The sequence below is a fragment of the Microplitis demolitor genome, chromosome 1, assembly GCF_026212275.2.
Source record: "Microplitis demolitor isolate Queensland-Clemson2020A chromosome 1, iyMicDemo2.1a, whole genome shotgun sequence".
NCBI classification, from domain to species: domain Eukaryota; kingdom Metazoa; phylum Arthropoda; class Insecta; order Hymenoptera; family Braconidae; genus Microplitis; species Microplitis demolitor.
Window position 1 is genome coordinate 20,384,170 of NC_068545.1, and position 15,499 is coordinate 20,399,668.

At 28.5% G+C, this 15,499-nt stretch overlaps 1 protein-coding gene across 1 annotated transcript; it reads right to left on the reverse strand.

Annotated features, from left to right (window-relative positions):
- Positions 1-59: 59 nt before the first annotated feature.
- On the reverse strand, positions 60-10,984 carry LOC103571307 (sodium-coupled monocarboxylate transporter 1-like). The gene is made up of 26 exons (XM_053740841.1): positions 10,694-10,984; positions 10,455-10,614; positions 9,885-9,950; positions 9,336-9,455; positions 9,070-9,224; positions 8,441-8,581; positions 8,215-8,323; positions 7,814-7,923; positions 6,715-6,898; positions 6,531-6,617; positions 6,084-6,262; positions 5,814-5,997; positions 5,103-5,115; positions 4,721-4,904; positions 4,482-4,641; positions 4,296-4,361; positions 4,104-4,223; positions 3,854-4,008; positions 3,642-3,782; positions 2,768-2,876; positions 2,587-2,696; positions 1,998-2,181; positions 1,847-1,933; positions 1,592-1,770; positions 653-839; positions 60-582 (listed from the first exon to the last, which is right to left on the reverse strand). Exons 1-26 carry the CDS (start codon positions 10,876-10,878, stop codon positions 541-543), a joined length of 3,417 nt encoding a protein of 1,138 aa, XP_053596816.1. The 5' UTR covers positions 10,879-10,984; the 3' UTR covers positions 60-540.
- Between the last annotated feature and the right edge of the window lie 4,515 nt (positions 10,985-15,499).

The following is a 15,499-nucleotide window of genomic DNA, read 5'->3' on the forward strand; positions in this document are numbered from 1 at the left end:
AAAAATTGTTGAATAATTTGCAAAGTGAAATAGAAAAAAAAAAAAAAAAAAAAAAAAAAAACAATTGGACACAAATTTTCAGTTTACTTTAAATTTATTTCCGGTAGATTGTTTTTTTTTTTTCGTTGATTGAACTCTATTCGTAGCACCGTAAAAATGCCCACAACTCAACTGTAAATAGTTGATAAAATCTATGAGAGATTTATTAAATTTTAATGTAGTTATTTAAAGTGTCGGCTGTATAATAAACTTTGAGTTTGCTCACTGCCTCAATTATTTAGTCTTATGTCAATTTAAATAAATAAATTAATTGATATTTGAATATCAATAATAATATATTTTGATATTCCAATTGTGACTGTAACTTGTTGTATATCAACTGTTTTAAATAATTCAATATTATATATAATCGATATATTTTTAATTATTAAATAAGAACAAATACTTATATTTGTACAGCTATTGGACAATTTTATTTTTAATATACTTTTTAAATTTCATATTTTAGTATTAAATAATAAAATATATTGAAATAATTGGCTATGCATTAATTTCTTTCGTGTTATCGAGCTCTTTGTCATTCTAAAATTTAAAAAAATAAAATAAATAAATGTAATATGTGATGAAAATATAAAATAATAAATAATAATACCGTTTTTGTTTTTTTATTTGGAAACAATAGCCAATGTATTACAGGTGTATAGAGTTTTTTCTCTTCATATTTACATTTATTTGCCCCCGTAAATCCTGAAACAATGAGTCCGATGATAATGGTCGACAAAAATCCTATCCATGTGTACCAGAGGTACGAAATTCGGAATAGAATGAAAGATTCCTGGCTGGAAAAATTTATGTTACTGTAAATATATTTTCAAAATTTAATTTAATTTTTACGCGAGTTCAAAAAATCCTCGTGCTTTTAATTTCAAAAATTTTTTTATTAATTGATGAATATAAAATAAAATCTCATTTCAATTATAATATTTGTAGAAATCAATTTATATAAATTTAAAAAATTTTTAGAAAATAGAGGTCATTAAACTTTTCGCGCTCGAGGTGTAAAAATGAAATAACCATCGATTCAAACTATAAAAAGGTTAACGTTTCAATTAATTACTTTTTTAATTGTTCACTTTATTTAATTACTCAATTAATTTCATTGAATTTATAAATATTTTTACAGTTTTTAATATTCAAATATTTAAAAATATGTGGATGGTGTAAAGTTGATTGGTCGTCAATTAAAAGTAATAAATCAAATTTTTTTATTCATAGGTTTCCGAAAACCGATAATTGAAAAATAATAAATCTAATTCCTTATTGATTGCATTTTGGAATTAGTTATAGACGCGTGTATATCTGGGCTTTTTATTTCAATATTTTCCATTTAGCAGCAATAGTAGGATATAGATTTCTCAAAATCAATTAAATATTAGTAATCAAAATGAATAATCTGTGCCAAAATTTCAGTGTCAATAATTTAAACATCTGTTATATTTATGAAAATACTTGAATTAAAAGCACTTTTGGAATATTAAATATTCAATACCTCCAGTGATTAATATTGTATACAAATTGGTAATTTATTTACCTAAATGAATTATTTACGTGGGATATACGGGTGATATTATTTAGTAAAGACTCTGGACATCCTTGTATTGAAACAGGTTTTTTAATAAAATCAATAGCTCCAGTTGATATCAATGCTTGGGAACTGAACGATATCCATGCCATGAAACTTAAACTTGTTATCGCACCCGTTAATGCACCCTTTCAATTTTTATTCCATTAGTTACATTTATTTATATATATTTCAAATAGTTATTTTATTAGATATCTCACTTACAATCGAATTCGCATATGGAAAAAACATTCCTAGTGTAAAAACTCCCAGAATCGGACCACTGGTTATGGATGTTAAGCTACGCGCAGTCTAAAAAATTATAGTAATTAAAAAAATAATAATTTTTATTATTAGTAATGAAATAAATTATTACTTGAAAAATACTATTGAGTTTTTCAACAAGAAAAACAAATCCCATGCATGTAAGGCCGATGATAACGACCAAAGCTCGCATCAGTCGACTTGCAGCAATTGCTGACAATGGTTTTTTTAGCAGTGGCTTAATAATATCTTCGTAAATTAATCCCGACATACAATTTAATCCCGTTGACATGGTACTGTAATAAATATTATAGTATGTTTTTTATTTGCGACAATAAATTTTTATTTAATTTTAATTTCAACTTTTTTTTGCTCTATTAATTAATGGATGGGCTGTTATTTTAATTTGAAGTACTCCTTTGAAGTATTTATATTTATCGGCGGGCATTGTTATTAAAGTTTACAGTTTACAGAGTCAATGTTATTACGGGTTGTAATTTTTTTAATAGCGGAAAGTCCCTTTGATGACATATCGATCGTTTATTGCTACACAAAGTCGCACGTCATATTATATAAACAAAATATTTTTTATTAATTTAGTTTGAATTAAATATTAATATGAATTTATTTATTTATAGCTGCCATTGATTGGAAATTTTAATTAAACTTAAGTAAATGAAAGTATGAATAAAAATAATTACCTTAGAGCTGCACTAAAAATACTTGCAATAAATATCCCCGGTAATCCTGAAATTGATTTGCCAATTTTCATCACAAAAAATGGTAATAATTGATCTGCTTTATGGATTTGCTAATTTAAAAAAATCTATCGATTAATTTTCATTTTATTTTTTAATAAATTATTCAAATGTTTTCACTGACTTGAGTTGTTATTGGGTCGCAATCATAAAAAGATGCATAAGTAACTAATCCCATGTAAAATGTTATAAGATCGACACTCACTATCCCGATTGACATAATAATTATTGTTCTAAATAAAGTAATTTTATAAATTATTGTTTAATTAACTATGACTTATTTTTTGTATTTACTTGGCAAGGATGTAATTCCGCGTTTATACTTTTTCCGGTGATTAAAAATGTTTTTTTTTTTTTTATCGTAAGCGTATCTACACATTCGCGGATTAAGAAAATAAATTTAGTTTATTATTGTGAGCTTTGTATAGTTTCGAAGTTAAGTAGTTTATAAATTATAAACAAACAAACGGAACATAAAAGTTTTGTTATTCTTGGGAAAGACGGGACAACGAATGATTTCATTGTTACAAAATAGATTTACTTGCAGCAACGAATCTATTGGCTGCAATAACAAATAATTTCGTGTTTCCATTATAAATTGTATTTACGACTGCAACAAATAATAGTAAATGTATTATTGTCAGAGCAAATTGAATTCTGAGGTAAAATTGAATTTCAAAAAAAATTTTTTTAATATTTAATTTGTTTATTAATATTTTTAATCTGGATTTTATTTAAGCCTGTATTTATTTAAACTCGGAGATTTATTATTAAAATACACATCTTTTAGGAGCGAATTCCAAAGCAGATTTTCAATATTAAATTAAAGCCCCTTTCGGAGTGATTTTTACTGCGAAGGGACTAAATAAACAAACAGTCATCCGCTGCTTATTCCGCTAATTTTTTATACTGTACTATACCATGCTCGGAATTAAATAAAATAAAAAAATAGAATTGTAAATTACATCCTGGCACTGAAAAAAATCTAAAGAACTTACATATTAGCCTTTTTTAAATCAGATATCGCAAGATATCGTTGAACTGTTATCTGACTGACACTACTACCAGCAACACCATGTAAATAACTCCCAATAACAATACTCCAAAAAGTATGTCTTATTGTCGGGTCCAAATCCATACTTGCAAAATAAAGCAACTTATTATTGACAAATAACAAAGTAAAAAAAAAATCATACATAAATTAAATTACTTGAAAAATTCGATTCTTTCCGACTTGTCGTTTCTTTCCCAAACTTGAGCAACCCCACCCACTTGATAAGTTCCCAAAATACAAACAATAATCATACCAGAAAACATTACGAGGGTTTGAATAGTGTCTGTCCAAACGACTGCTTTCAATCCTCCCTGAAGCAAACAATTTTTCAACGTCACCCTTACTTCTCGTTATTCGCAATTGAATAATGGCTTTATTCAAATTTAACCCTTTTTATTTTACTTACCAACGTTGTATAGAAAATACAAACAAAGCAGACTATTGGTGTTACCAGATAAAGATTTATTCCAGTCACTTGACTTAATGACGTTGACGGGACATAAATTATTATCGGTATTGCAAAAAGCTAAAATTAATTATTTATTATAATAATAATAACAATAATAATAATTAACTACTTAATTCAAATTACTTTTACCATATCGATAATAAATATCGAAGAACCCAGAAGTCGGACGTAACGATTGAACCGATGTTCTAAATACTAAAATAATACAATTTATTTTACTTATTTCTCGGGGCATTTATATATTTTTTTCCGTTCCCTCAGTCAATAAAAATAACAAACACCAAATAAATAACAATTAATTGATATTTTATTTACTTGGTATGAAGAGGAGATCTGCAGATGATAGAAAACCGGCAAAAAAACTTTTATCAAAGTTAAACATATCAGAACTTCCGGGATAAGTGATGTCAATATCTGCGTACCGTAAACATATATTTCTTCCGTGAACCCAAGTAACGACGTACCAGAAATCCAACTAGATATTTATAACTTTTAAACTAAAAATTTTCAGTAAAAAACAATTTTCGATACTTTAGTTTTATTATTAAAATTACCTGGCTATCAAAGACATACTGACGGGAAAAATGGACATATTTTGTCCACCCGCAAGATATTCTTTTACGGCATCCGGATTTTTACGGCCTCTGTACGCGTGATATATACCAACAGTCGCAGATACTCCGAGCATTAAACCAAATACCCAGTAATCAATTGAGCTGAATGTTATTTCAGTGACTTCTAAACTCATTTTTATTTCGTATTAAATTCAAACACTCGATAGCTATCAAATAAACTTCAAAGTATAAATAATAAATGGTAAATACAAAACTTGATGACTACAAACTTTATAAAATATGAAATAAATGATAAAATGGAAGTTCGCGTCAAGTGTGCAAAGTTGCGGGACAGCGCAATTGAATAATTGCTTAATGTAACCAACAATTTTACTCTGAAATTTTATTCGTCATATTAAATCATAATTATTTCAATTCATGCATTAATAATCATACAGATGAATGAGAAAATTTTTTTTTAAAATTCAAAAATTAAAATATTTATCTCCATTTCTCATATTTTTATTCTATAATAATTTTTTTTCCTTTTATGGAAACTAATTTCCATTCTGCGGTGCTGTGACATACGGTACTTAGCTTAGCGCATTTACTTCCAGCTTCATATTTTCATTTGACCGGAGATTACATAGTACAGCGTGAATATACTCGGCTTTATATATCTCTGAGTGTTGAATGTAAAAGATATACATGGGTCGAGGGAATTGAAGAAACTTTTCGTTTAGTTACTCTCTGTACTACATATATAACTAACATAACTTCCATTACATATTTCCATTTATATACATATACATATACATATAAATGTCTATATATATTATATATTTACTTTCGCGTCTTAATTATATATACAACTTGTTCTTTTGATGATCATCCTTGACGTCAAAAAGTAACAAATATTTGACAAAAAACTTTTTTTAAATTGTACTATATATTTATTTTATTTTATTAACTAAATGACGTACATTGAGTTGCTTCAAGGTTCATTACATTCTGAAAATAAAGTAATATTACACTTCTTTTTAGGTCAATCGAAAAGAATTTAAAAAAAAAATATATATAATAATTGATTTACCGTTTTCTTTGACGTCTTTGAAGATAAAAGACAATGTATAACCGGTGTATATAGCTTTTTATCTTCACTCTTATATTTATTAAGACCGGTAAGCCATGAGACAAATAATCCAATAATGATTGCCGTTAAAAATCCAACCCACGTGTACCAGAGATACGACATTTGGTAGAGGAAAAAAGGCTGGCTGAAAAAGCAAATTTTCCATTGATGAGAAAAAAATGTGTTTTTTTTTTGTTAATTAAAAAATAATGCAAAAAAGGTACACTTTACTTAATAGTGTCCTTAATTAATGTTGCATTAGCAGCAGCGTGTTGTAAAATTTCCGAGCATCCTTCAATGGAGACTGGTTTTTTCGGAATCTTAATAATACCATTGGAAAGTGCTGCTTGAGTACCTAACGAGATCCAAGCTACAAAATGTAGACTAACTAAAGCTCCTACCAGTGCGCCCTGTTTCAGAAATTACCAATTTACATTTCAATCAAATTCAAATTTCCTCGGAACTGAATTTATTTTACTTTAATCATTTTTTTTTATTCTTAACTTCACTCTCTTTGTATCAAATAAATCATTATCGATTAGAACAAGCTCTTAAATGTTTAATCACACTTTAATTTGATTTATTTGAACAGTAGAGTGAAGAAGATATTGACGGAAGAAATTGCATAATTTATTTTTAATTTAAATGCATATGTATGTGTTATATTATATATATTACCGTTGAATTAGCACAAGGGAAAAACATTCCGAGGGTAAAAATACCAAGTAATGGTCCTGCTGTTATTCCTGATAAACTTTTACCCGCCTGTAACAAATATTATCCAAGTTTATTTATGTAATCCGTATTTACTCCATAAATTTTTTACAGTAAAATAATTTATTTTATTTAATATAAATCATACCTGAATTAATCCACTGAGTTTTTCAACAAGAAATACTAAAGCTACACAAATAATCCCAATTAATATAACCATTAACTTCATAACCCGACTGGCTGCCACCTGGGACAATGGCTTCTTCATCAGTGGTTTAATCATATCCTCATAAATGACACCAGACATTGAGTTCAATCCCGTTGACATAGTACTATTATTAATAATATTGTTTTTTTTATTACAAATTAATAATTCATGAATATTAAATTACTTTGCTAATAATGTATTCGCTAAAATAAATTGAAATTTTTTATCTGAGGAAAATTATTCAAATTCAAAGACTGTAACTTTGGTTGAAATCGTATCGAAATAAAAAGTTATTTTCAAACTTAAAGTCTCTTAAGGTGCTTTTACTTACATATTTAAATGTCGAAATTTCTTTGGAAAAGTTATTAATAAAAAAAGAAGTATTTTATATTTAATTTTATTATTTGCAAGACACTAGAACAAATTATAACACAAATCTGTGGTCGCATTCAGAAGCTTAAAGTTTCGGCTGCAAGTTGGAAAGAGCTTAATTTTTTCTTTATGAATTATGATCATTTTTCAAAGTTCTGTTTGTTTTATGATTTAATTACGCGGGAATAAATTTAAAAAATTAAAAAAAAGTAAATGAGATAAAAAAACTCGAGGCGAAATTATTGAAATGAAGGGTAGTTTTTTTTTTTTTTTTAATACAGATAGAGTACTGTAAAAAAATTCATTTTATCTATAAATTTGTGTAGGTCAGATATCAAAATTTTTTTTTTTATTACAGAAAAATATTAAAAATTTGAATTTTGAAAATAATTTTATATAGTTACAGCCTTTAAAAATTTACTAAGAGATGAAAGATAAAAAAATAATATGAATTAATTTTTTGAAATGAGTATTTAAATATCGAACATCAATTTTAAATTGAAAAATTGTGAGTTCAAAAATTAAATAATCAATAACGTTTTTTAATTTTCTAAAAAGCTATTACTGTACATACTAATTTATTGCTGTACATATATTTATAGGCTTATCATCAAATAGTGCTTGTAATAAATAGCTAAAGTGTAGTATTTCATGCGAGTCAATATACCTTAAAGCTGCGCTGAATACACCAGAGACAAAAAGTCCCGGTAATCCCGGAATCGACTGGGCTATTTCCATCACATAAAATGGCAGTAGCTGGTCTGCTTTATTAATTTGCTATTAAATAAACAAATAATTAGTTCAAGAAAAAATTTGTTTGACTTTTAAAAAACTCGATTAAATTTCATTACAAAAAAAAAGCAACTTAATGTCCGCTTAAAGATTAGATAAAAAATAAATAAAATTCAATTCAAATTCAATGGCTGTGGAAATGAATAAAATGAATTGGATGCTGACGATGAAAAAAGCTATAAATCGTTTTCAATCAAAAGTTACATGGATTAAAAACTTTTTTTTACATTTTTTTTTTTTTTTTTTTTTTTTTTTTAATTTTTTTTCTTGACTTACTTTTGTGATGACCGGATCGCAATCATAGAAAGCAGCGTAAATAAGAATACCAGTGTAACAACTCAATGAGACAATACTGATTATTCCAACAGCCATAATCATAATAGTGCTGAAGATGAAAAAGATAAAAAAATATCAGCGTTATTTTATTTTCTTTGAGTTTAAAATGAATAGTGAGCGGTAAAGTTGAGTGTAAGAAGAAAAGTTTTTAATAAAAAAAACTGACATATTGGATTTCTTCAAAGTCGGCATCGCGAGACACCGTTGAACCATAGCCTGGTTGACTGAGCAGGTGGCGAGCCAGTTCAAGTAGTTTCCGACAACGACAGTCCAAAAAGTATGTCGCACTGTCGGGTTTGGGTCCATGCTGTCAATTGTAAATCAATTAAGAGCGTCAAGGAAATTTTTAATTATTATTTTTAATTAGAAATTGAAGATTTAATGATTTATCTTTACTACGTGCACGTGACATTTCATAATTTGTCAAACATACAATAATTAAACCCTCATTAATTCAAGTAACTCGGCTGAGTGGTTCGACTATCGGGTTAAAAATAATTATTGCAGTAATGAATGACCATATAGTAAATTTTATCACAAAAATTTTCCGGTATTTCTGTATAAAATGACATTTCAAAATTAAAAATATCAGCAATGTACCGGAAGTTTAACGGACTTGGGGCCAAGAGGAGAAAAATGCCTGCTATAAATTTAATACCGGTCGGAATTGCCGGCTAGTTGTTTTCTAAAAGGACGTTAAGACTGCGGTAATACCTCATTAAATTTTCAATTTTCTTTTTATTTTTAATTCAATTAATTTTTTTCATTTTTCAATCTACCAAAGTCGGTAATTACTTAAAAAACTCGATTCTTCCGGTGATGAAATTTCTTCTCCAAACTTCAGCGAACCCGCCGACTCTTATTGTTCCAAGAACGGCAACAATAATAACTCCTCCAAACATAACAATCGTTTGAATGGTATCCGTCCATACGACAGCCTTTAATCCTCCCTGATAAATTATTTTATTTTAGCCATTAATATATATATGCAGTCTTCGTTAATGAATTGAATGCGTACTTCCGTACATCTAGTCAAATATAAAATATAAAACATCACTCACCAGTGTCGTGTAAAAGATACAAACAGCGCAGACAAGTGGTGCGACAATGTGTACATTTATTCCAGTGACTTGGTTGAATGCTAGCGCCGGGACGTACACTACTAGCGGTATGTAAAGTAGCTGCAATTGCAAATGCCAATTATTGGCTTATCAACGTCAAATCATTACACATATCAAGAATAAGGGAGTAGTGTAGTGTCTGCTACTGTTACTGCTACTGTTACATCTACTACTACTACTGTTACAACTACTTGTTTTAATATTTGTTGTCTCGCACACTTTGTTTTAATGTTATCAATTGGATGATGGCCACGGCACGACAATGATCTTGACGGAAGACAATGAAGACATAAGTGATTTTGTACGTTGACCTCATTTTTATACGGATGTGAGGGGCCGTTTCATTATGAAGATGAATGTGACATTTGTAAATTTCTTGTAAAAGCTCTTTTTTTTTTTTTTTTGTTAACTTTATTTATATTTAAAATGTTTAATTTTTCGTCAATACTCTTTAAAATAATTTTTGTAGCCTACTAATAATTGTCTCACCATTTTAATAATGAATATTATTGACCCCAGCAGACGGACGTAGTTGTTGAATCTCAACTCCAGATACTGAAATAATTTAAAATTTATAATTTAACTTCATTTAAATATTTATACATGAGTATTTTATGTCAGTATAAAATAATACTGAAGTTAGCCGACGTCTGATAATTTTTTGATTTTTTTTAAAACGGTAGATTACAAAAAAAAAATATTTTGAAAAATTGCACATGTAGTTTTTAAAATTTTCTACATGTCCATATTTTTTTTTTTTTTTTATTTTTTTAATTCATTTGGTGAAAAAAAAATCTGAAAATGTTTGATTGTCTGTTAACTTCTGACGATCCTGAAATTAGCAGACAATTAGAAATTTTGGGATTTTTTTTTCACCAAATGAATTAAAAAAATTAAAAAAATAAAAATATGCACATGTAGAAAATTTTAAAAACTACATGTGCAATTTTTCAAAATATTTTTTTTTTTATAATTTATCGTTTTAAAAAAAATCCAAAAATTATTAGACCTCAGCTGACTTTAGTATCATTAACTTCTGCGATACCAGTGTAAGACAACCTCATAAGACGACGTGATCTGAAGACCATAGAAAACTGGCAGGTATATTATCGCCATCGTTAACGAAACAAATGCGTCAGCAATTATAACCGACCAATACTGCGTTCCGTAAACGTACATTTCTGCCGGAAGTCCCAGCAAAGCGATCCCCGATATGTAACTGGCATATACAGAAAAAAAAATCAGTAGTGTAAATGCCACTTAAGTCCCATTTCTTTAAACAAAAAATAAATGTTTACCTAGCTATCAAAGACATACTGATGGGGAAAATGGACATTTTTTGTCCGCCTATCAGATACTCCCTTACTGCGTCAGGGTTGTTACGTGCTTTGTAAGCATGATAAATACCGACAAACGCAGACACTCCTAACATAAGTGCAAAAACAACACAATCCAGTAAATCAAACGTCCGTTTTTCATCCATTGCTTTTAAGTCTTTAGATATCTTATTTATTTATATTTATATATTTTTTTTAGATCGTATTACGATTAGATTGACAACTAACAAGCACTCTTATTACTCAATGTAGACATCTCGAGCAACTAAACCAAACGGCTGCATTACACTGGTCACGAACCGGGTCGAGCTTTATTACTTGTGTCTATGCACAGATCGAGCGTACCAGATTATTGAATAATTGCCCATATGAGTCTCTTTCTTCGCCTCTTTTTTTATCCACTCGACAATCGCTCCAATATATTTTAAAATTATAAACTACAACATTTACATAATTGCCCATGAATTATCAACCACTGTCAATACAATACTCTGTTACTATCGTAATTGTCAGTACATATTGACATATTGACCCGCGTCTAATTATAACATGCAGTAGACCTTTTTTAATCTATCGTGCGCATTATTTTAATGACGAAAAGTCAAAGATGAGGATTTTAATCAGCCTACTTTTTTTATACTTTTGGTCTCGCTTTTAGTTTTTATTTTTTTTTTTTAAATAAAAGCTTGCAAGAATATCTCTGCAGATGAATTCTGTGCGGTTTTCTCCTTACGCTGGGTGCGGGCTTTATATTTGACCCAAGATTGCGCTTGGCGAGTATATTCTGTCCGCAACAGCCTTGAGTGTTGAATGAGAAGACAGAAGGCAAGAAACTTTAGTCAATGTTAAGGTATATACTTTGCATTTTCATTTGTTATACATTTCTCTTCTATCCTTTCTTCTTAAACTTGTATGTATTATTTTTTTTTTTTACTTAACTTTCTTCTATTTTATTTTGCTCTTCGTATTTCATCTAGAGACTTACTTGGGAAAGAACTTTAAACCGGCTTTGTATTTCGAACGAGTGGGATTATAGTTGTGAAAAGTGGCAAATGCTGTTACCTATATATATTTTAACTATTTAATATTTATTTATTTACTTGCTTTGTTAATAAATATTGCAAAAATTTATAAACAATAGAAAGTTTTTAAATATCCAATTATAAATTTTATAAATATAAATAACTGTATAGTTTACAAGAAAATAATTTAAAAATGCATTAAATCAAGTACGAATTCTTCCAATGTATTTTTCGCTTTGCTCTTATAAATTATTATTATTCTTATTTTTTTTAGTAGTACAGTTTTTTTTATTCCAATCAACGATGGAGTTGATATTCGTTTGAGTCATTCATGCGTTGAGCCAAGTCGATGAAAAATGAAGAGAAAACCAATGCAACATTTTAAAAATAAAAATAAAACTTAATTTACACAAATAAAAAACAAAGAGAGTACAAATTTCTACCACTCAATATAAAAAAATATTTTCCGCCTATAGTTTACTCTGTGATAAATTAAATTTTCTTGTTCAAGGTGATTAGGTTATTGATGTATAGATAAAAAGTAAGGAGAATGATTAGATATGTAATAATGTAATTGAAAATAATGGAGACTGCGGAATATTAAACAATTAATCGACTGGTGGCATGTTCAATCACCATTATCATGTGCATCGCCGACGATGCATTGCTCCCAGTGTGGTCGTTCGTTATCGCCAATGGGGTGTTATTGTTTGCCTGGAATTCGCTGTAAGTGTATATAGTGTAGTTGTATGGCTATCGTGTGTATTTGGGTCGTAGAACGTGGTGAAATCCGATTAGGCCACCCAACAACGTTGGGTCCCTCTAAATGGTGAATGTACTTGCATCGCTATTAGTTTACTCCCTCTTCTTGTGCCTGGTCCTTTGCCTACTACATCAGAATTACAATTTGTTTAATTGCATTAAGTTGCATAAGCACAATCATCGCAGAATACATTCTCTTAACAACGTTATACACTCTACTTTTTTTTTAAATATCGCCAAAATTATTGCCGGCAATACAAATTTTTTTAATTTATTTGAATTAGAAATTTATCTGCGGCTACATACTTTAATTCACATGTTATTTGTGATTTATAAATTTACTAATGAATAAAAATTTATTTAGGAAGTAGTGGACAAGTGTAAAAACTCAAAATTTTGAAACATTTTTTTTTAAAATGCTTTAATTTCATTATTTCTGATATTATTTTTAAGTAATTCGAGATAAAAAAATTTTCTAACTGGAAATACTAAAACGCCAGTAGATTTTCAGAGCCCCAAGGTTCCAAAGTCTTGGTACCAAAATTAAATTTGAACTTTAGGACCGACTAGTAATTTAATTTTAAGTTGCTTAACCAGAATAGACGCTCTGTTAGTAAAAGATTAGTGGTTCGAGTCCAAAATTTAATTCAATTATTTGTTAATAATTATTACTTATTATAAAATAAATGATTAATTATTGAAAAATTAAGTAGTCTGACTAAAGATATTTCATACTACTGAAAACGATTTATAATACACGGATATATACATATATTAACATTTACATACATGAATAAAATGAGCAATCGAGTTTAAAATATATAATACTGTAGAAATAATATTTCCGTGTATGCAGATACGGTGAACTTTGACTCTCATTCGAAGATTTTCAGTAGATTTTTATTTTACTGAGACATTGCAAAGAAGGAATATAAAATATGGATACATAATACATATAAATCTCGTCTTGTGTACTTTCGGAAAAAAATTCGATTTTGCAAACTTTATTTTGTCGCTGTCTAAAAAAAGTTTTTCGTGTAGAGTCTTTCGTTATTATATTTATTATTTTGTTGGTTTATTATGTTCTTATCTTCTTAGATTTTCCGATACTATATTTACGTAGATTTTTCACAATATATATGTATCTATATATATATATATATATATATATATCATCAAAGTCTCTGGGGAAATATAATTTCCAGCTGAGTGCATTTTCCTGTGTTGCTTAATAGAGTGGCTTGGAGACGAGAATGAAAATCAACTATTATAAACCAACAAAATATAACATATATATATAAAACATACTTATATGTAGTTAATGAAAATTTCGGATATTTACTTTTTAGGATATATTAAAAAAAAATGAGGATAACAATGAAATATTAAAAAATATAAAAATGCTTCTGGGTTCACAGGAAATTTGTAGCTTTTCAAGAGTTCATATACATTGTACAAAGAAGAGATATCGAAATATTACATGCCCCATTGTTCAATATATGTATCTAGCTTACGGCACTGCTGTATGACTTGTCAGCAATTCTATGACATCGATTCATTCATAATCCATAGCGGGAATGCACTATGAATTTTTTTTCCGCCCTTTTTATAATCGCGTAATTTTTTTATTTTATCACAGATGATATCTTAATCCCATAAATTTATAAAATATTCCACATTTTTTATATCGACTTTATTTCATAACTTCATTTAAAATTTTTTTAAAATTTACTATAACTTTTTTCAATTATTTTAATACTTTTTTTATTATTATTGTTTGAAACTTATTTGAATAATCGACATTTTATAGATGATGGATGCGTTTGTCAGGGTGCGGTGACATTGTATAATCACTCGTTATTTCCTTCTATCCTTCATGCACTTATATTATATTAAGTATACATATTATTATTATTATTATATAGTATCATATATTCTCAATATAACTGAAAGACCTCGCCCACTAAAGATTCGACGTGAGGGTTGATACTGTTTGAGTTTAAAAGTAACGGCAAGTGATTCAAAAACCTATACATACATATATCTCTGTGTAAATCGCGTGTGACGTGAAAACAAGTTTACGATATAATACGTCTTTCAAGAGCTTTAGCAATTTTTTGCCTGTTCACTGACTAGGTTTTAAAAATAAACTAAGAAGGAAAATAATTTAAAAAAAAAAAAAACAAAACCAAAATATAGATCGAATTGAATTGAATAAACGCATTGGAAAGGATAAGAAAATTTTAAGTGACGACAATTTTACATTCCATTGAATATTTTCTCTCTAAAATTGAGTATATATAAAAATGATGATATTTTATTAACACATATTCCTTATTGTGTAATTCTTATTTGTTGATAAAAATCAAAAGAAATGAGCCGATTCAATTGATAAGTAAGAGTATTACATTACACATCTAAGTATTTAATGGATATTATTTGAGTTTTAAGAAGCTATTACTTATAAGTGCCGGTAGAAACATAAAGTATAAAAAAAAGGCTCGTAACTAGAGAGATGAAGATAAAGTAAGATAAAGTGAGGTTGCAATTCGGCTCGTTTGTGATATAGATCAGATCTTGGTTGGAAAGTTAGTACAGGTCGTTCATCGTAGTCGTAGGCGTACGTTCTTGTGTGCCATGTGCCAAAACGACTGGCGACATATCACGCGGAACGAACGATGAAGCGAGAACGGTGTATAGGTGGGTGTAGATATCCATCCCAGGATCTATCTCGTTTACGTCAATGATCCCCCTAATCTCGAGTGCCATCAGGAGCGAATTATCTCGACACACCCTAATACTGAAACGGAAAGAGAGCAGGTACAAGTTAAGAGAAGATGAGCAGTATTCTAAGACTAGAAGAGTACAAGGGAACAAGAGGCTAAAGACAAAGAGGGTATATATAGAGGGTACTACTGTGACACCGCCTTGCATATCACGAGGTATTATCTTAACATTCTAGTGCAGTTCGTAAACTACATAT

Bases quoted from the DNA above. Each gene is read 5' to 3' on its own strand.
- LOC103571307 (XM_053740841.1), bottom strand. From the start codon at position 10,878: ATGGATGAAAAACGGACGTTTGATTTACTGGATTGTGTTGTTTTTGCA. The intron at 9,951-10,454 runs GTTGTCTTACAC...AAATTATTTCAG, and splicing joins AGATCACGTCGTCTTATGAG to TATCTGGAGTTGAGATTCAA. The intron at 2,182-2,586 runs GTAATTATTTTT...TATTTATTACAG, and splicing joins ATTTTTAGTGCAGCTCTAAG to TACCATGTCAACGGGATTAA.